Genomic DNA, 19,976 nt, shown 5'->3' with positions numbered 1-19,976 from the left:
ACACGAATTGTAGGATGTTAGATGACACTCGAGAATGATCAACGAAGATATGATGATGAAAGAAACACTACTAACACATGATTGTGAGAGAAGTCAAGACGATGAACCATTTGAATGTTGTTCAAGCAAGACACGCTGAAATGAAATTACAATCACTGCTGATGCTGAAGTCGAGACGAGGAACTCATAAACCCTAGTTCAAGCTACTCACTTCCAATTATTACTCATTAATATATTTTATATTTCATATTGCTTAATATTCGTTTTAAATTTAACAAAACTAAACACAGAAATNAAAAAAAAAAAAAAAAAAAAAAAAAAAAAAAAAAAAAAAAAAAAAAAAAAAACTCGAAATACACACATAATCACACCCATCATGGGAATCGATCAAATCACCACCGTCAACTAGATTTACCATTCTCGCTCACACGGGAGTGAAAAAATAGATATCCCCCAGCCGATCATTGCTCGGCGAATTTCCCCCATAAACCAGAAGGCCCAATTCCCGTCCCTTCCGGCCCACTGAAAATGCACACCACCCTCTCGGCCCAGGATGATTCTCCAAGCCCAGCCCATCTTCCACTCTACTCCACTCCAACGCCTCCGTGTCCAACACATACACCTCTCCCGCGAACTTTCCGGCGCCCAAATGCCCCAAGTCACTGGGGTCCACTTCCCCACCGTAGATATACACGTACTTCCCAATCGCGCACGTGGAGAACACGCTCCGAGCCGTGGGTCTTTCCCCTGTCGTCTCAACTTGGGCCCATTTGTTTTGGGCCGGATCGAAGTAGTGTACGTCGTCCATTTCCATACCCGCGAATCCGTACACCACCCATATTTTCCCTTGGGCCACAGCTAAGCCCGGCCCACCTCGGCCCTTTAACCCCTCCCCTGCCGACGGATACTCGATCCATTTTCCCTCTATCGTATCGTAAGCCCATAAGTCATTGAGGCGGCCGGAGTTGCCGCATCCGCCGAAGATGTAGACGCGGCGGTCATCAGCGGTGGTGGAGTGGTAGCTCCGGTGAGGCGGCCCGGACTCGCCGCCAGAGAGCAGCGTCCATTTGTTGATCGACGTGTCCAAAGAGTAGAGTTCGTTAAGCTCCTTATGCTCCAAATCCCTACCGCCAAAGACGTATACGATTTGGCCGACGGCGGCCATCGTGACGCCAACACGCGGGGGAGGAACGTCGCCGGAGACAGAAGCGACCGTCCAGGTGTGTTCGTCGAGATCGAATACGTGAAGTTCGTTGTCGACGGGGATCCGCGGCGAAAACTCGCCGCCGAAGGCGTAGGCCTTTTTCCCTACGATTGTGATCGCGTGAGAGCTTCTTGCGCCTGGTCCTGCGCCGTTTTGATCGATCTACAACAAATTGATCAAGATTTCGAATAGTAAATGAAATTTGTGGCAATAGAAGTTGAAATTATGAAGATGAATTCAGAAAATGGTGAATTGAGGGACTTACCTTCGTCCATTTTCCGTTCATCGGAGCCATTTGTGGAAAGTCCAAAGCTGAATCGGCAGATAGCAATGGCGTCGAGTGTGACTAGGGCAGTCTTTGGCGCGCGTATTTATACTAAATTTAAAATAAAGTAATTAATTAACTTGCTAATATGGTCCTAAACCTGATTAATGCGACAAATAATTCTGTTAGTGATAATCCTCACCAGATACCAATGTCCTCTGATACGACCTAAATTCATTGGATTAATTAGATAATGTCCCACTCAAAATTATTTTTAACTCAAATAAATTATGTATATTTTTTAATAAAATAATTAATTATAACATCAACTAGTTTATTATTTAACTTCGATAATGACAACGACAGTTTAAAAAATTATTAAATACTAAATTAAAAGTTTAAACTTCTAACACTCAAAATTTAATAACATAAAATTTAAAATTCAATAAATTATTAAAAATTTACAAATAAATAAATAAATGTAAAATATATAAAATATATAAATATATTTGTCGTCAAGGCCATTTCCATGCCGAGTGCTTTTAAATAATTTAATAAATATTAAATGAGACTAAATTCAAATAATTTAACCTAGTTTTTATAAAGTAATTATTCGCTAATTGGGATTTAATTTATAAATAATAATTATACTTATTCACTATTCATTAAACATTAACAATCCATCTGTTAACAAACGTCAGGGTTTGATTGGATTATTACTCTATTTTCGGGTTCGTCGTGTTAACCTAACTAAAAAATGTCAATTTATGGACTGATCCGAATTTTCGACTTTTCGAAAAATTAAACTTAACCCATATTCGAAAATAATATAAGTCAACCCAAATGGTTTGAATTCGGTAGTCCGAATTGACTAAGTTATTCGATTATATAAACACCAAAAACAATTTTTATCCATATTTTAAACTTTTAAAAAAAGGTTAAAAAATATTAATTATTGTTTTTGAAATGATTTACTATAAATAGCACAGATGAGCGACATTAATAGAAATGTAATTGAAATTTATCATTTTCCATTTTTTTCATAAAATCAAATGACTCAGCTATTGCCTTTATTGCTATTTATATTTTTTTTGAAAAAGGTTAAAAATAAAATCTAATTTTTTAATTCCCAACAAATTAATATTTATGGTAAAATATTTCATCAAAATTAAAAATTAAATTTTATTATTTAATGTTTTAGACTTTGTAACTTATAACATGTCGGTGGCTAATTAATTTTTTTTGATGTTCATAAATAAATTTTTTTATTAAAATTGAAGATAAAAATTAAATTATTACAAATTTAAAGACTCAAAGAAAATTAAAGCCGTACAAATTAGGGACCAAAAATGATTTTTAATTGTTTAAATTAAAAAAAAATACTTTTACAATGTTAAATTAAAAAAATATTTATGAATTTTAAAAATAAAATAAAAAATCAACATCAAAATCAAAATACCTGAATATATCTTAAAATTTGGTAAATAATATCAAAGCGACAACGAGAATGTTAGCTAAATTAATAAAAATATTCTTAAATTTTGTATCAGGTCTAAAAAAATACATCAAAATTTTTAATTTTCTTAATAAGTATAATTGATATTTTAAAAAATTAATAATATTTTTTATTATGATGGTGGAAATAAGTTAAATTACGCTTAAATTGAGTTAGTATTAATATATTATATAATTTAAGATAAAAAATTTAGTAGGATGACATAAAATATTATACCCACCTTTGTAAAATCTAATCACAATTTCCTTTTATATTTCGAATTAAATAAATAAATAATTTTGTTGAGGGCAAGGGGCCTCGTTTCCCACCACAAGCTGGCTCGTTGGAAATCACAGGTTCATAGGTGGCCACGCATTCCGTGTTCATCAAACAGTGGCTCAAGCCGCTCAACGACCACAGTGGCCACCAGTAGAAACGGACAAGATGGCCACCGCTGTCTGACTCTAATACGCACCAAGAATCTGAGAGGTTATTGTTCAGACTCTGGAGATACTATTTCATTTCTGTTTTGATCGTTAATCCATTTGATTTTTGGACCTCTCTCCTGGTTTCAGTAGAGCTTGGACGCTGAGAATTCGGAAAAACAGGCGCACCCAGTAAGCGTTTCTGTCACATCTTTCTTGTTTTCTTTTTGCATTTATGACAGTCGTTCCACTTAAGATTGCTCAATTCGAGTTCAGATACTCTGCTGTTCATTTCAGTTGATTTTTTTTGTGTATTTTCATGCCACTTTGATTTGGATTGTTCGTATTTTCTGGGAATTTTCTGTGCGTGATGAGTTCACTTGATGAAATCAGTGAAATTATTGAAAAGATTGATCAAACGAACCAGTTCGAGGATTTCTTTACTTTTTTTAGCCTCTTTTTGATCGATTCACGTTGAACAGATTTAGCAAACCAAGATTCACGCGCTATTTATTTGATAGAGTTTCAGTTTCGTTGATTCCTGACCATTATTTTGCTCGAATGCTTTGAGCTGCCACAAACTCTGTAATCTCAAGGAACATATTAGCTCCTTCTTATGCGTTTTGTGTTCTTGTTTAGCCATTTCACAAGCTAGAGATGGCTATTTACCATTATATTCGTTTAATCTTTTCAGGTCACAATTCTTTGATGGCGGCAACACTGGCTTCCCACAGCTGTTATTTCTGTGAAGCAAAGTTAAATGAAGGAAAAGGGAGACAAGCTTATGATCTGTGTTTTTCAAGATCAATTTCACTTAATACATTCAACAAGATCGAGAAGTCGACTTGGAATCCTCCACGTTCTCGACATTTAAGGATTGGTAATGAATTGCAGCATAATACATCGCCTCCAAGGTTAAGCACCAATGGAAGAGCCGTTAAGATGGCACCTATAAATGAAGTAGTGAAAACAAAGGCTGTATCTGCCAATAAAGTGGAGAAAATAAATGGCAAAAGGCAGGCTATCAATGGGGCAAGTATAATTAAGCGCAGCCCGTCTCCTCCGTTGATTAAGAGAACGAATGTTATAGACTCCCAAAAGCTTCCACCACTTGAGGACCTTAAAATTTTGCCCTCAGATGAAGGTTTCAGTTGGGCTAATGAAAATTATAACTCTGTGCAAAGGGGTATCGATGTTTGGAGTTTCATCGTTTCCTTACGAGTTCGTGTTTTCTTGGAAAATGCAAAATGGACGTATGCAGAAGGCTTCTCAGAAGACAAGCAGGTTGAATACTTTCATGTGGTTGTTAGTTATCTCTTAAATTACCTCATTTCATGTTCGTTTTATGACTTTCTAGACTGGAATATAGTATGCTCCTTTAATTCTACCATCACTCTCCCCATCCAGAAAAAAAGAAGGCAAAAGACCGCGTCTTGGCTGCGGGAGCGTGTGCTGCAGCTTGGTCCTACTTTTATCAAGCTTGGACAGCTCTCCTCAACAAGGTCGGATCTATTTCCTCGTGAGTATGTGGACGAGCTAGCTAAGTTACAGGTATCAGTACTATTTTAATTGAATTTCCAAATGGCTATAGCCTTCGTGTCACAAGGATATTCAGATATCGAAATTACAGAATGGTGTGATATCACTGCTGAATAACAATCAGAAGATTTGTGTTTCTGATATTGTGTAATCAGGATAAAGTCCCTGCATTCTCTCCAGAAAAAGCAAGAGGATTCATTGAGAGTGAACTGGGTGCCCCGATCGATACTTTGTTCAAAGAATTCGAGGACCGTCCTATTGCTGCAGCAAGCCTTGGCCAGGTGCATTAAAAAGTGATACTCACCTGCATTTAGTTCAAGTCTAGTTTCTTCAGCATTAATTCGAGTAATATTGTCTTTAGGTCCATCGTGCAATACTGCATAATGGAGAGAGGGTGGTCATCAAAGTTCAAAGACCTGGTCTCAAGAAGCTTTTTGACATTGACCTGAGTAAGAATTCAACTTTTATCGAGTTTTATCGAGTTACCTGCATTTAGTTCAAATCTAGTTTCTTCAGCTGATTGGTCGGACACGATTATGTAATTTGGACGTTGAGTTTGAGACATGTGCTATTGAGGTTACATTTTGAGTTTTACTATTGTTTGTATGTCATCAACAGAGAATTTGAAGCTAATTGCAGAATATTTTCAAAGAAGTGAAACCTTTGGTGGCTCTACAAGAGATTGGATTGGTATATACGAAGAATGTGCTACGTAAGTAGTAAGCTTATCTTTAGTGGCTATCTTTCATTGTAATAAAATGAAATGGTGTTATTGTGTGCTGGAGACATCTATATAAATACATTGAAACCATGAGGTTAGGAATCACGACCCTCCACAATGGTATGATATTGTCCACTTTGAGCATAAGCTCTCATGGTTTTGTTTTTTGTTTCCCCAAAAGGCCTCATATCAATGGAGATGTATTCTTTACTTATAAACCCATGATCATTCTCTAAATTAGCCAACGTGGAACTCCCTCCCAACAATCCTCCCCACGAACAAAGTACACCATAGAGCCTCCCTTGAGGCCTATGTAGCCCTTGAACAACCTCTCCTAAATCGAGGCTCGACTCCTTTCTTTGGAGCACTCGAACAAAGTACACCCTTTGTTCAACACTTGAGTCACTTTTGACTATACATTTGAGGCTCACAACTCCTTTGTTCGACATTTGAGGATTTTATTGACATAGCTAAGTTAAGGGCATGACCTTGATACCATGTTAGAAATCACGACCCTCTACAATGGTATGATATTCTCCACTTTGAACGTAAACTCTCATGGTTTTGTTTTTGGTTTCCCCAAAAGGTCTCATACCAATGGAGATGTATTCCTTACTTATAAACTCATGATCTTCCCCTTAATTAGCCAATGTGGGACTCCCTCCCAACCATCCTCAACACATGATTCTTCATGCGGTAGCTTATTAAGAGCACTAAAAGTTTCTGATTGAGGAATATGCACTTGTTTTTTCAGTCATCTAAGATGATATTTCATGTGCTGTAGTGTATTATTCATTTTAGCTGGATTTCATGACTTTATTCACGTTTCCTTAATTTGCACCCTTCTAAGGGAGATGTCCCCATGTTGGTTCATCATGAGTTTTTTGTGTGCATAATCTATAGCTCATTTTTCTTCATTAAACGATGCTAATTATGATGTTTTGATTAATTTTTTACTCACTTTCTGATTCATGGTTGCAGTATTTTGTATCAAGAAATTGACTACATAAATGAAGGCAAAAATGCTGATAGATTCCGCAGGGATTTTCGTAATATAAAGTGGGTTCGAGTACCCGTACGTTTCTTCATACATAAGTCATTCATCGATACTTATCTTACGTACAGAACTAAAATGTGCTGTACAAGTGTTAACTAAATAAACTTCCTCTTTCTTCTTGTAGCTTGTCTTTTGGGACTACACTGCTTTGAAGGTATTGACTTTGGAGTATGTACCAGGTTTGACCCCGAGCAATGCGTTTCTGAAATAACACAACACAATCATATTTTGGCGTGTTTCAGTGTTACTTAAGAATAACATTGCTATCCTATTTGTAGGGGTTAAGATAAATCAGCTGAATGTTCTAGACTCACGTGGCTTTAGTCGCGCTCAAATTTCATCACATGCCATTGAAGCATACTTAATTCAGGTCTGGTCTGTCAGTCTGATATAAACTGATCCATATTATTAGCTATTTCTGGCAGTGAATATGATGAAAGCCAAGCTATTATGATTTAGTCAAAGCATACTTAATCTTTCAGATACTGAAGACTGGTTTCTTTCATGCGGATCCTCATCCGGGAAATCTTGCTATTGATGTTGATGAAGCAATCATATATTATGATTTTGGCATGATGGGGGAAATCAAATCCTTCACTAGAGAGCGGCTGCTCGACCTTTTTTATGCCGTTTATGAGAAAGATGCAAAAAAGGTTTTTTACTGCACATTCTTTTCATTTCGTAAGTATCAAATGACTTCAATGTAAGACTGATACGTTACTCTGCGTCCGTGATAGGTCGTATGGAGAAATGATCCGACTTTTATGCTTTCCTATCAATATTACCAGAAATTCTTGCTCCTAGGATCCTGATCATGGAACCCTTATTTCAAACAAATCAAATATGATAATCGAACCAACTGCTTCCCCTCCCCACTCCTTATGCTGTAACAGGCCAAGCTCACGTTAGTAGATATTGTCCTTTTTGGGCTTTCACTTTCGGGCTCCTTAAGGTCTTTGAGCTTTCTCTTATGGGCTTCCCCATTATGCGTCTACTAGGGAGAGGTTTTCCACACCTTATAAGGAATGTTCCGTTCCCCTCTCCAACTGATGTGGGATCTCACAATCCACCCCCTGAGGCCTAGCGTCCTTGCTGGCACACCACCCGGTGTCTGGCTCTGATACCATTTGTAACAGCCTAAGCTCACCATTAGTAGATATTGTTCTCTTTGGGTTTTCCCTTATGATCTTCCCCATTACGCGTCTACTAGGGAGAGATTTTTCGCACCCTTATAAGGAATGTTTCGTTCCCTTTCCATCTCGAAAAAGAGTAATACAGATTTTGAGGCTCATGATGGTTTTTTTGAATTTGCTATAGATTATAGTAAAACGAATGCAAAACATATTTATATCATGTGATTCATGGGGGTGGTGCAAAACTGTTGATGCATCTGTTGTTATGGTAATTACTTTTACGGACAATGGATGCAACCGTGCAGGTTATGCAAAGGCTCATAGATCTTGAAGCACTTCAGCCAACAGGAGATCTGTCTGCGGTATATAGTGTGCAAATTGAATATAAATCTACAAACTATTTATGTTTTTGGCCTTATCATTTATCGAATTTTTTTTATTTAGGTGAGGAGATCCATTCAGTTTTTCTTGGACACACTCTTGAGCCAAACACCAGACCAGCAGCAGACTCTGGCTGCAATTGGAGAGGTGTGCACATATTCAATTCAGCAAATGTTGAAGGCTCGGTTTTGTCAAATTTGATATCAATATCATCTTTTATAAACTCAAGCGTGGTTGTCTGGCAGGATTTATTTGCAATAGCTCAGGATCAACCTTTTCGATTCCCCTCCACCTTTACCTTTGTATTGAGGGCATTTTCTACCCTGGAAGGTTGATCTCACTCTCTTGTGCTTTTGTAATTGAGCCATCATTTTCTTTGTTTTAAAGTATAGAAGCTGACCAACTTCAACTAGATTACGTTTCTGCTCTTGACTACGGAATCGAATGTCGTATCAGGTATAGGCTACACACTCGACCCAGATTTTTCCTTCGTGAAGATTGCTGCACCATATGCACAGGTTTGTTAGGTTGTTTTTGTTGAGAATTGTTGGGAGAGGAGTCCTCGTCGACTAATTAAGGGGTTGATCATGGGTTTATAAGTAAGGAATACATCTCCATTGGTATGAAGTCTTTTGTGAAAACCAAAAGCAAAGCCATGAGAGCTTATGCTCAAAGTAGACAATATCATACTATTATGGAGGGTCCATGATTCCTAACGTGGTATCAAAGTCATGCCCTTAACTTAGTCATGTCAATAGAATCCTCAAATGTCGAACAAATAAGTTGTGAGCCCTGAAGGTATAGTCAAAAGTGATTCAAATGTCGAACAAAGAGTGTACTTTGTTCGAGGGCTCCAGAGAAGGAGTCGAGCCTCAGTTAAGGGGAGGTTGTTCAAGGGCTCTATAGGCCTCAGGGGAGGAGGCTCTATGGTGTACTTTGTTCGAGGGGAGGATTGTTGAAGATTGTTGGGAGAGGAGTCCCACATCGACTAATTAAGGGGTTGATCATGTGTTTATAAGTAAGGAATACATCTCCATTGGTATGAGACATTTTCGAGCAATCAAAAGCAAAGCCATAAGAGCTTATGCTGGACAATATCATACCATTGTGGAGAGTCCGTGGTTCCTCACACTTTTTTTAAAGGATCTATTCATAGTTCTTTTGGATATCCATAAAGGTTCTTCAAGTGGTTTCTATGAAAACTATGTGCAGGAGCTTTTAGACTTGAAACAGAAGGAGCAAAGCAGAACACAACTTGTGGAGGAGATAAGAAAGCAAGCCAATGAAGTACAATAGTTTCTTTGCGTTTTTCTTCCATTCTCTCTTCATATAGCGAAAGTTCTCACAAAATATAGCAATTCATTTTCAGGCCAGAACATCCACCATTTCCATGCCATCCAGAGTCCAAAGAATAGAGGAATTCGTACAACAGCTCGAGTCGGGGGACTTAAAGCTTCGAGTCCGAGTGCTGGAGGTACATATTCAATTACTTCTTAAACTCTTACATGATCTAATTACTATGACTTCAGCAAAGATCAAAACTTCACTATATTCTGATGGAAATCATAGTCCGAAAGAGCAGCAAGGAAAGCAACAATACTTCAAATGGCAACGATGTACAGCGTGATGGGCGGTACGCTTTTGAACCTCGGAATCACCGTAAGCTCTCAAGGCAACCAAGCCATTGCCGGTGGATCATTCGTCGGGGCAGGTGAGCTCGAGCTCTTTTTCTTGTTACGTAAGTTTGAATTAGAAGTTCAAATTTTAGTGTCAATTGTTTGGCGAAATACAGGAGTGTTCTTGGCGCTTGTTCTTCGGAGTATGCAACGGGTTAAAAAGCTTGACAAATTTGAGGAAATGATCTGATTTTTGACTCTCCAAACATCAACTTTCTTATATATATATATATATACACACATATATTCATATAGATATACAATCCCTTCAACGTGGGCAAGTCCCAGGCAGTTTGGAAGTGAAAACTGCATACAGGAAGGAAACAAGAACTGGTTATAGGTTTGGAGGAGAATCTGCTGATATAAACTTGGGTTAGAATTTAGAACACTGTCTTCCATTTTAAATGTATCATATTGTTTATTCTATTTGATCCAACGCAGTTTCATTCTCCATTTTTCTCTGTTTCTTTCGTGGGAATTACTCGTTCGAATCATGGACGGAGGTCTCGGGTGTTTAATAAGTCATTGAATTTTTTATAATTCACATGTTTATTTTAAGAACGATGAAATTTGAAAGGAAAAAAAAAAAGAAAGAGAAAATAAGTATTAGAGATGTACACGAACTTTTGGATTGGTTGGGTTGGTGTGCCCGAGCAACAATAGTAGAGTTCACAATTAATCTCTCTGTTTTTTTTATTTATTTATAGGCTACTCTATTTGATTTCTTTATTTTTATTCCATACAGATCCAAAACTTTAAAAAAATTGTCTCGTATTAAGTTCGACTATATGAAGTAAACTTTAGATATTATAAATACTATAGTCGTTGTACGATATCTCTATTATATCTACTGCGGTTGCTCGTTTAATGGTGTGTACGTCACTCATTTTTTGTCATTTTATAAAATAATGATAATTACACCAACAAACCAAACACAATTATCCAAAAAAGATAATTGAATCAAATATTTAAAATCAAATATTGAATTGAAAATTAGAAATGTGATTAAGGGAAGAATAGAAAATAAATATTCGATTGGAGGGAAAAGGTTGAACTAATTAATTAATTGTTTATAAATAAATAAAAAGAAAAAAAAAAGTTCGTCTGTTTCAACGTCTGGGGGTTGGCGCTTGGGCATTACACAGCTGGAAGTAACACACCATTAAACGGCCTTCGAAGTTGCTTACGCGCCGGGTCCCACTCTCCACTTCTATATCATCCCATTAGCCAATTCCTTGTTGGTCCCAGTCTTAGCCCTTCTTCTTCCCCTCTCTCTCTCTCTCTCCTCTTCTCTCTCCTCTTCTCTGAATCAATCATCGACCCCTTTCTCAAGGCGGCTTTATCCTTCAGCATCTTCTTCTTCTTCTCAGAGCTCAGTCATGGCGGTAAGAAATCCACGCACACCCTTCATTTATTTCATCGTTTATTTCTTTCAACTTGACTAAGATTTTGATTTTAGGACTTGATCGTTTCTGGGTTTGAGTTTTTTTTGGCTTGATTTGATTGTTACCGTGCTTTCCATGTCTTTTTTCCTTTGGATCTTCTTGTTCCTGTCAAAGGGGTGTTCTAAAACTGGAGGGTTTTATGGCCTCTGCCTTTTGCTTTCTCTCTGATTGTTTTGTTTCTGTATTTGGAACTGTGTTTGTTGCCTGTTCTTGCCCTTGTGCTCACTTTCATTGTGGTTGAACGAGTGTTTACTTGCGTTTAGCCCTTTCTGCATGGTTTTGTTAGTAATTTTGCTGAGGGATTGGTGGGGTTTTTTCACTTGGGAATGTGGGGTTTTCACTCAATCAGTTCTTTTAAACGCTTGTAAGTATGCTAAAGGAACAATTGGAGTTTTTTTCTTCTTAGGCATGTTTGAACTTTGAGAGGTTCATTCAAACAAACAAAAGAGCCCAATTCATATCTTGTGATGCTGTGTTAAGCTGAGCTTTTGACGAACTTGGTGAATATCTCATGTATGATTCTTGGAGTGCGCTGTATTTAGGTTGGGGATGGATGTTGTTTCTAATGTGAGCTTTCTATGAAGGTTGAATCTGAGTTCTTTAGACGATGTGAACTCCCTTCATGAATTCTTTCATGTTCTTCTGTTTTTACCGGTCTCTGCATGAGTTTTAAGAGATGTTTTCTAAGATTTTATTCTATAATCGTTGATTAGTTTGTTAGGAACCACGAACCTCCACAATGGTATGATATTGTCATTTTTGAGCATGAGCTCTTATGGCTTTACTTTTGTTTTCCTTAAAAGGCCCGGTACCAATGGAGATAGAGTTCCTTACTTATAAACCCACGATCTTTCTCTTAATTAGCCAACGTGGAGTTATTCCTCTCAATAATCCTCAACAATCCTCCCCTCGAACAAAGTACACTATAGAGCCTCCCCTTAATCGAGGCTGACTCCTTCTCTAAAGCCCTCAAACATAGTACACCTTTGTTCAACACTTGAGTCACCTTTGATTACACCTTCGAGGCTCACAACTTCTTTGTTCGACACTTGAGGATTCTATTGGCATGGTTAAGTTAAGGGCACGACTCCGATACCATGTTAGAAACCACAAACCTCCACAATGGTACGATATTGTCCACTTTGAACATAAGCCCTCCTGGCTTTACTTTTGGTTTCCACAAAAGGCCTCATACCAATTCCTTACTTATAAACCGTTGATCTTCCTCTTCATTAACCAATGTCGGGCTACTCCTCTCAATAATCCTCAATATAGTTTGAGCATATCTCACCGTCGAGTTGGCTCTTCATAACGCGAGGTTGGTTAGCTGTGAGGATTTATTGGATTGTGACTTAGCTCATAAATGGATAAGGATATAGCTAAGCATATACTTGCACACTAATATGCAAATATTGCCTTGAAATGTCTGCCATTCATAAGCTTATTGATTATGCAGGAAAAAGGCAGTAGCAGTCCCTTACCAAAGTTCGGCGAATGGGATGTCAATGATCCCGCATCTGCCGAGGGATTCACAGTCATCTTCAATAAAGCCAGGAACGAGAAAAAGACTGGTGGCTTACCTGACTCTCCTGCAAAGGATGACCCTTCATATAAGCATGGCGCTGTTCTTGGAAAGTCTCAGCCTGTAAGTTCTTTGCACCCAAATCTTTTCAATTTCTTTGATTTGTTTTAGAAGCAACCGGCTCCCAGAAGGGAAAATCTAAAGAGGACAGCTGCTAGCGGTTGACTTGGACCGTTACAAGATTACTGATAGAGCAACCGTCGTAAATATAACCATGTTTAAACCAATTCCATCTGTTTTTGAAGTAAGAACACAGTCATTTTCTCATGATTGCGAGTTGGGATTTGCAGAAAAAATGGTTTTGCTGCTTGCAAGCTGCAGAATCATAAGCCTTACGGGCGCTTGATAGAGGGGTTCAGCAGAAAATGTATAATCTGCAAATTCTCAAGACGTGACCTTGTCTGCATGATTGAAGCTGTATTTAGAGCCTGTGATGGAAAATGCTGGACTCCATTTGTTAGAACCTTGTCAATAATTTGGGGTTTGGGAATGAGGATATGCTTAAAACATCATTGTCTTGTTTATGTTGTTCTTCTGCTGCATAAATGACAATTGTCGGAGATTGTTGCTTATCATCATCATCCCGCCCCCTGTTCTCTAGTTGTGAAATGATGTTGTTTGTGAACAGTTTCTTTCCTGAATGATTTCAAATGTTTCTGTTCTTGTGTAATCTAAAGGTTCATGTTTTCTTGAAAAACTCTTCATCCACAAACTTACAAACCAGGGGAGCCAAAGAATTGACACATGTAAATACAGAAACTCGCACTCAGGCTGCAATGAATCAGTGTTGTTCGACACTTGTAATTCCATAATCAAGTCGGCCACGAATTAGTGACGGAAACACAGAGATATATTACTTATAAATTCATGGAAACATATGAAGCCTTCGAACAATCTCTCCTTAATCAAGTCTCGATTCATTTTTTTAGAATTTATCTCTCGGCAATAGCATGATATTATTCCGTCTCGTATTAATGTAGATATAAATGTATTCCTTTATGGGTATTCCCTAAATTAGCTTCCCACAACCTAGATTACTTCCTCAAATCATACCCTTCATGCCCCACTTCCAACATTCGTCGAGATTCAAGCTCCAGCAAAATGGGTTTGCTTCAAAAATGGCGGAGAGCATCGGGAAATCAAACTGCAGGAGACCCAGTTGGGGAAAAAGCGAGCCCGATAGAAAACGAGCGCGGCGGTAGCGGCGACGGCGATGGCGGCGGATATGGTGGGGAGAGAAGAGACTGGACGACCTCGATTCTGCTGTTTTCTTTCTGGGCTGGTCTAATGTTTTATGTCTTCAATCTCGCTCCGAATCGGACTCCGGTAAAAACATGATTGTCTTCTTCTTCTTCTTCTTCTTCTCTGTTTTTCTTCCTTTAGTTCATCGAATGCGATTCTATGTGTTTTGCTGCAGTCAATGGACATGTATCTCTTGAAGAAGCTTTTGAACTTAAAAAGTGACGATGGCTTCAAAATGAATGAAGTGCTTGTGTCTCTTTGGTATATTATGGGCTTGTGGCCACTGGTTTATGGCATGCTGCTGCTTCCTTCTGGCAGAAGGTATATAGAATTTGGATTTCTTGCCTTTTCAGCTCAATTCAAATTGTTTAGTGACATGATTCTTGTATCTGCAGCTCAAATAGCAATGTTCCTGTCTGGCCTTTCCTAGTACTGTCGTTCTTCTTGGGTGCCTATGCTCTTCTTCCATATTTTGTACTTCGGAAGCCACCGCCACCTCGTGTTGAAGAAGATGAACTCAAGAGATGGCCTTTGAATTTCCTCGAGTCCAAATTCACTTCTGGGGTATGGAAAATTCTTCCCCTTACCCTCCCTTTATCTGGTTACTATAGTATACGTAATTGTTCGAGCGCTAGCTGATATTGTCCTCTTTGTACGTTTCCTCAAGGTTTTTAAAACGTGTCTGTTAGTGAGAGGTTTCCACACCGTTATAAAGAATGTTTCAGGGCCCAACGTTGGTAGTCGTTCCTCTCTCTAATTAATGTGGGATCTACAATCTACCCCCTTCGGTCCAGCATCTTCGCTAACACTCGTTCCTCTCTCCACTCGATGTGGGATCTCACAATCCACCTCCTTCGAGACCCAGCGTCCTCGTTGGCACTCGTTCCTCTCTACCATTGATGTGGGATTTCACAATCTACCCCCTTTGGGGCCCAGTGTCCTCGTTGGCACTCGCTCCTCTCTACGATCGATGTGAGATCTTACAATTCACCCCCTTCGGGGTTCAGCGTCTTTGTTGGCACTTGTTCCTCTCTATCATCAATGTGGGATCTCATAATCCACCCCTTTGGAGCCCAGTGTCCACCCCCTTCGGTCTCGTTGGTACACTGTCCGGTGTCTAGCTTTGATACCATTTGAGGGAAAGTTCAAAGAGTACAATATCGATTAGTGGTGGGCTTCGGCTGTTAGAGTAGATACAGAGAATCACACAACACAATGCATCGTAGAACGTCGTTGTCCTATAATCCGAGAGAATTGTGAGGATTTGCTAGGTTTAAAACTTTAGACATATTTACAGCAAGAACTAGTTTGAAGGTTGCATAATGGCTCAGAAGCACCACTACATCACTGCTTCAGCTGTTTCTATCTTTTTTGGCCCTACAATTTGATTCAAAATGAAAGCTAACCATGTTGGAATCAGATAACATTTGCTGCAGGACTCGGTATACTATTTTATGCTGGATTAGCTGGTGAGAGTGCGTGGAAGGAATTCTACCAGTACTTCAGAGAGAGCAGATTTGTAAGTCTACCAATTCGACTTTCACGTACTATCGTAGTTATTTTGCGCCCGTGTCTTCATGTCTATGGTGGTTCATCGTTATCCGATGCAACGTATCGAATATGTCGTTAAAATTCTTCATTTGTAGACTAGTTGTCGAACAGTTTCTTGCTGAATCAAACTGTAGTTTTACCTTTTACGCCTTATTAGTTATTCAAGCGGATCACTTTCTTTGTAATGAAAAGGAAAGATGGTCTTAAAACGTTATTGATGCAGATAATTTCAGTGTTTCATTGAAACTTAGTCTTACCCCGGTCTCGAGACGTTATTGATGCAGATAACATAGTCTTACCCCGGTCTCGAAACGTTATTGATGCAGATAGTTTCCGTGTTTCATTTGAAACATAGTCTTATCCCGGTCTCGAGACGTTATTGATGCAGATAACATAGTCTTACTCCGTTTCGAAACGTTATTGATGCAAATAGTTTCACTGTTTCATTGAAACATAGTCTAACCTTGGTCTTGAAACATTATTGATGCAAATAGTTTCAGTGTTTCATTGAAAATGTCATTGTCTTACCCCGATCTCGAAACGTTAATGATGCAGATCCATGCCATGAGCATCGACTTCATGCTACTATCTTCATTTGCTCCATTTTGGGTTTACAATGACATGACTGCTCGAAAATGGTTCGGACTACATTCTCATGTGAATCCTTACTCAATTCCATTTAGCTTTGTTGATAACATTGCAATGAACTCATTCCAGGTACGACAAAGGATCTTGGCTCGTTCCGTTTTCGGTCGTGCCATTTTTAGGTCCTGCCTTGTATCTCATCCTGCGACCGTTGCCTACTACGACGACGACTACCATTCCACACAACGCAGCTGCATCTTAACCAAAGTAGTCATGTTCCTAAAGTGAACCAGAACAAGGAAGCTTAGCTGCAATGGTGGAAAAAAACAGGCTTTTAAGGTACAGGAGAAGTTTTGTATCTCAAACATAGTAGATTAGGATAAAGTGACAGTCAAATGATGTTTGTCGTGTTCTTATGTTAATATGTTTCTTTAATAAAAAAAAGGGTAATGTCATATTGAGCTTGTTCTTATGGAAGAACCAAATGTATTGAAGGTGCAATCCTTGGCCTGTTAAGCTTACGGTAGATGGCACAGCTTAAAACTATCTGTTAGGGAGAGATTTTTACATCATTATAAAGAATGTTCCGTTCTCCTCTACAACCAGTGTAGGATAGCCTAGCATCCTCGCTGCTGGCACACCATTCTGGCTCTGATACCATTTGTTACAACCCCATCTTCCTGTATCCGACTTTTCATCATTTATTACAGTGTTAGCCTACCGCTAACCGATATTGTTAGTCCCACATCTAATGTCAGACTCTTCTGATACCATTTGTAACAGTTCAAATTTATTAGCAATAGATCTTGTCAGCTCCAGTGTCGGTGTCTGGCTCTTCTTTCTTATACCATTTGTAACAATCCAATGTCAGCTCCACCAACTAGTGTCAGGCAATTTTAATACAATTAGTATCTCATTCTTCAAACTTGTAACTTAAGAATGAGTCTTCACTCAACCAGTTAATATAAATGGAAGGCATAAGAAGTGTTTCCTTTAATTACGATATTGCCACTGTCGGTGGCCGAAACTATCGAATAAACCGCTCCAGCTCAGATGAAATCAACGAAGTAAAATCGAGGATGTTTCGTCCACGCCATTCATATAGACACGTGGAAGCATCGTGTGAGTCATGTGCAGTTCACCCTGTGGTTACCGTAACATTATCAAAATTCCCCTTTTTCAGTTTAATTATTATTTATTTATTATATATTCCATTTCTCTCGCCGACTACTCGGTCGTCACTTTGACTATTTTGGGGCTCAGCGAAATCTAGCATTTCCTCTGTTCACTCTCAGCTCGCATCTCACGCTCACTTCAAGTCCATGGTGTTCGATTGCTCGAGTCATCTTCTTCCTTGAGTCAGGTACGAGTTGGAGAACTTTCTAATTCGCTTCTTCCAGATCAATGTACTTGTGGAATTGAAGCTTTGTTTTCTTTGATTTGTGCGGATTTGGTTGTGGGTTTTGTTGGATTATTGAACTCAGGGAGCCTCATTTTGTATTTTCCTTTTGTTCTTCCACATTTTTGTTGAGATCTATGAGATTTCCCTCACTTTTGTTGTCGATTGTTCTGTAAATGACTTTTTGGCGTTCTAGGTTTCAGGGTTTTTTCCGAGTTGTTTGATAGTTGTAGATTTGGGGAAGTTGATGCTTGGAAAGATGTTGGGTCGGTCTTCTCTTTACAGAAGTGGAAGTTTTAGACCAGAGAATCTGGGTCAGAATGCGCTTGCTCTTATTGGAAATCTTTGTTTCACTCTGTTTGTGGTTGGGGTTTTGATTTTTACTATAATCGCGGCCACTTACGAGCCTGAGGACCCACTTTTTCACCCATCGACCAAGATCACTACCTTTCTCACGTCTAACTCCAATGCCACTTTTAAAACTGATAGCACTGTGATGAAGACTGGGGAGGATTTCATGGCTGCCAATCAAACTGCATTTGCAACATTTCTTAATGAAACTGATATTGTCAAAATCATTGATGCTGAAAACTCTGCTTTGGGTTCTGCTACTGAAGGAGCTTCACCTGAGTGCAATAGCAATGTGGATGACCCCATCGATTGTCGCGACCCCGAGGTTTTCCATATGATGATGGAGACCACCATAGAACGATTCAAGGACATTCACTTTTATCGGTTTGGGAAACCGGTTCGTGGTTCTAACGACAGCACCTGTGATATGGCATGGCGATTTCGACCCAAGGAAGGGAAGATTGCTTCTTTTTATAAAGATTATAGGAGGTTTGTGATTACTAGATCTGCTAATTGTACTCTTAGTATCGTTAGCATAGGTGACTACCACAGTGGTGTTAATGCAAGGAAGAAGAAAAAGAATCCGAAAAATAATTTTGAGAAGAAAATGGAGCAGCTAGAGCATGCAGTGTCTTTGCCTGTTGTTGGGGAAGTTGTGAATGATTCACTACCGGTGGTCGAGTCTGAAGGCTCATTTAGTCAGGGGAAGTACTTGGTTTACGAGATGAGCGGAGATAAATGCAAGAGCATGAACCATTACTTGTGGAGTTTCTTATGTGCTTTAGGTGAAGCTCAGTATTTGAACCGCACATTAGTTATGGATTTGAAAATTTGTCTGTCTTCGATCTATACTTCATCGAAGCAAGATGAGGAAGGAAAGGATTTCAGGTTTTATTTTGATTTTGAGCATCTGAAAGAGTCCGCATCCATCTTGGACCAGGGTCAGTTTTGGTCTGATTGGGAGAAATGGCAAAAGAAAGATCGTTTAGGCCTTTATCTTGTTGAGGACTTTCGCATCACACCTATGAAGCTTGCCGACGTAAAGGATGCCTTGATATTCAGAAAGTTCGGATCTGCAGAACCAGATAATTATTGGTATCGCGTCTGTGAAGGAGAAACGGAATCCGTAGTTAAGCGACCATGGCATTTGATTTGGAAATCAAGACGTCTGATGGATATAGTATCTTCAATTGCATCAAGATTGAACTGGGATTATGACTCAGTCCACATAGTGAGAGGCGAGAAAGCAAAGAACAAGGAGCTCTGGCCAAATCTTGACGTTGATACTTCACCTGATACGCTTCTTTCGACGTTGCAAGAGAAGCTTGAAACTGGAAGGAACCTTTACATTGCTACCAATGAGCCAAACACGGATTACTTCGACCCCTTGAAAGACAAATTCTCTACCCATTTCCTCGACGAGTACAAGGATCTTTGGGGCAAAGACAGCGAATGGTACACAGAAACAATGAATCTTAACAATGGGACACCAGTTGAATTTGATGGATATATGAGAGTATCAGTAGACACAGAGGTGTTCTTAAGAGGCAAAAAGCAGCTAGAAACATTCAACGACCTCACAAACGATTGCAAGGATGGAATCAACACCTGCAGTGTTGCATCTAATTAGTCCGAAATCTGTTAGTTGTTTCTGTTGCTTTGAGAATCAATTGATAGATTAAGAAATGTTTTAGCTTAATAATGAGTTTTGTTCTTGCAATGGTAACTATCCTTCACTTGGATCTTCCTAATTTTCAAGTTGTTGAGCTTCTGTATTTGCTGAGTACCATGTATTATACGTCTTTCAGAATTCTGATGATATTTAAGATTGCTTATAAAATTTAATGTTTCTTATAAATGTTCGATTCTCGTTCGAAAAGTAAAAACGTGCGCAGGAAGCAGAGATTATTCAGGTTTTTAGCGAT

At 38.8% G+C, this 19,976-nt stretch overlaps 5 protein-coding genes across 9 annotated transcripts; 4 read left to right on the top strand and 1 right to left on the bottom strand.

The window, feature by feature from the left end:
• Positions 1–312: 312 nt before the first annotated feature.
• Positions 313–1,580, bottom strand: LOC111795425 (nitrile-specifier protein 5). Its single transcript, XM_023677853.1, has 2 exons — positions 1,470–1,580; positions 313–1,366 (listed from the first exon to the last, which is right to left on the bottom strand). Exons 1-2 carry the CDS (start codon positions 1,497–1,499, stop codon positions 425–427), a joined length of 972 nt encoding a protein of 323 aa, XP_023533621.1. The 5' UTR covers positions 1,500–1,580; the 3' UTR covers positions 313–424.
• A 1,734-nt stretch (positions 1,581–3,314) lies between these two features.
• Positions 3,315–10,353, top strand: LOC111795693 (protein ACTIVITY OF BC1 COMPLEX KINASE 7, chloroplastic-like). 3 transcript variants are annotated; one of them, XM_023678251.1, is made up of 19 exons: positions 3,315–3,453; positions 3,543–3,581; positions 4,084–4,673; positions 4,797–4,940; positions 5,084–5,209; positions 5,290–5,377; positions 5,547–5,640; positions 6,631–6,724; positions 6,831–6,885; positions 6,985–7,076; positions 7,189–7,359; positions 8,145–8,201; positions 8,284–8,367; positions 8,466–8,550; positions 8,677–8,738; positions 9,433–9,507; positions 9,590–9,694; positions 9,790–9,931; positions 10,013–10,353. In XM_023678251.1, the coding sequence occupies exons 3-19, from the start codon at positions 4,098–4,100 to the stop codon at positions 10,084–10,086; spliced, it is 2,124 nt and encodes a 707-aa protein (XP_023534019.1). In that variant the 5' UTR covers positions 3,315–3,453; positions 3,543–3,581; positions 4,084–4,097; the 3' UTR covers positions 10,087–10,353. The 3 variants fall into 3 exon arrangements, with proteins under 3 accessions (XP_023534019.1, XP_023534018.1, XP_023534017.1); XM_023678250.1 differs by having other exon boundaries at positions 3,540–3,581; XM_023678249.1 differs by having other exon boundaries at positions 3,453–3,581.
• A 768-nt stretch (positions 10,354–11,121) lies between these two features.
• LOC111796087 lies at positions 11,122–13,593 on the top strand. Of its 2 annotated transcripts, XM_023678775.1 has the most exons (3): positions 11,122–11,281; positions 12,798–12,986; positions 13,214–13,593. In XM_023678775.1, exons 1-3 carry the CDS (start codon positions 11,276–11,278, stop codon positions 13,250–13,252), a joined length of 234 nt encoding a protein of 77 aa, XP_023534543.1. In that variant the 5' UTR covers positions 11,122–11,275; the 3' UTR covers positions 13,253–13,593. The 2 variants fall into 2 exon arrangements, with proteins under 2 accessions (XP_023534543.1, XP_023534545.1); XM_023678777.1 differs by lacking the exon at positions 11,122–11,281 and having other exon boundaries at positions 12,792–12,986.
• A 302-nt stretch (positions 13,594–13,895) lies between these two features.
• On the top strand, positions 13,896–16,900 carry LOC111796084. The gene is made up of 6 exons (XM_023678772.1): positions 13,896–14,249; positions 14,341–14,486; positions 14,561–14,729; positions 15,586–15,684; positions 16,272–16,354; positions 16,434–16,900. The coding sequence occupies exons 1-6, from the start codon at positions 14,025–14,027 to the stop codon at positions 16,561–16,563; spliced, it is 852 nt and encodes a 283-aa protein (XP_023534540.1). The 5' UTR covers positions 13,896–14,024; the 3' UTR covers positions 16,564–16,900.
• Positions 16,901–17,472: 572 nt separating this feature from the next.
• Positions 17,473–19,898, top strand: LOC111796083. Of its 2 annotated transcripts, none has more exons than XM_023678770.1 (2): positions 17,473–17,664; positions 17,897–19,898. In XM_023678770.1, the coding sequence occupies exon 2, from the start codon at positions 17,948–17,950 to the stop codon at positions 19,679–19,681; it is 1,734 nt and encodes a 577-aa protein (XP_023534538.1). In that variant the 5' UTR covers positions 17,473–17,664; positions 17,897–17,947; the 3' UTR covers positions 19,682–19,898. The 2 variants fall into 2 exon arrangements, with proteins under 2 accessions (XP_023534538.1, XP_023534539.1); XM_023678771.1 differs by having other exon boundaries at positions 17,509–17,664; positions 17,904–19,898.
• The last annotated feature ends 78 nt before the right edge of the window (positions 19,899–19,976 follow it).

Source organism: Cucurbita pepo, chromosome LG05 (assembly GCF_002806865.2).
Source record: "Cucurbita pepo subsp. pepo cultivar mu-cu-16 chromosome LG05, ASM280686v2, whole genome shotgun sequence".
Taxonomy (NCBI): Eukaryota; Viridiplantae; Streptophyta; class Magnoliopsida; order Cucurbitales; family Cucurbitaceae; genus Cucurbita; species Cucurbita pepo.
The sequence above is the reverse complement of the archived record's forward strand: the minus strand, read 5'-3'. Positions and strand labels throughout refer to the sequence as shown.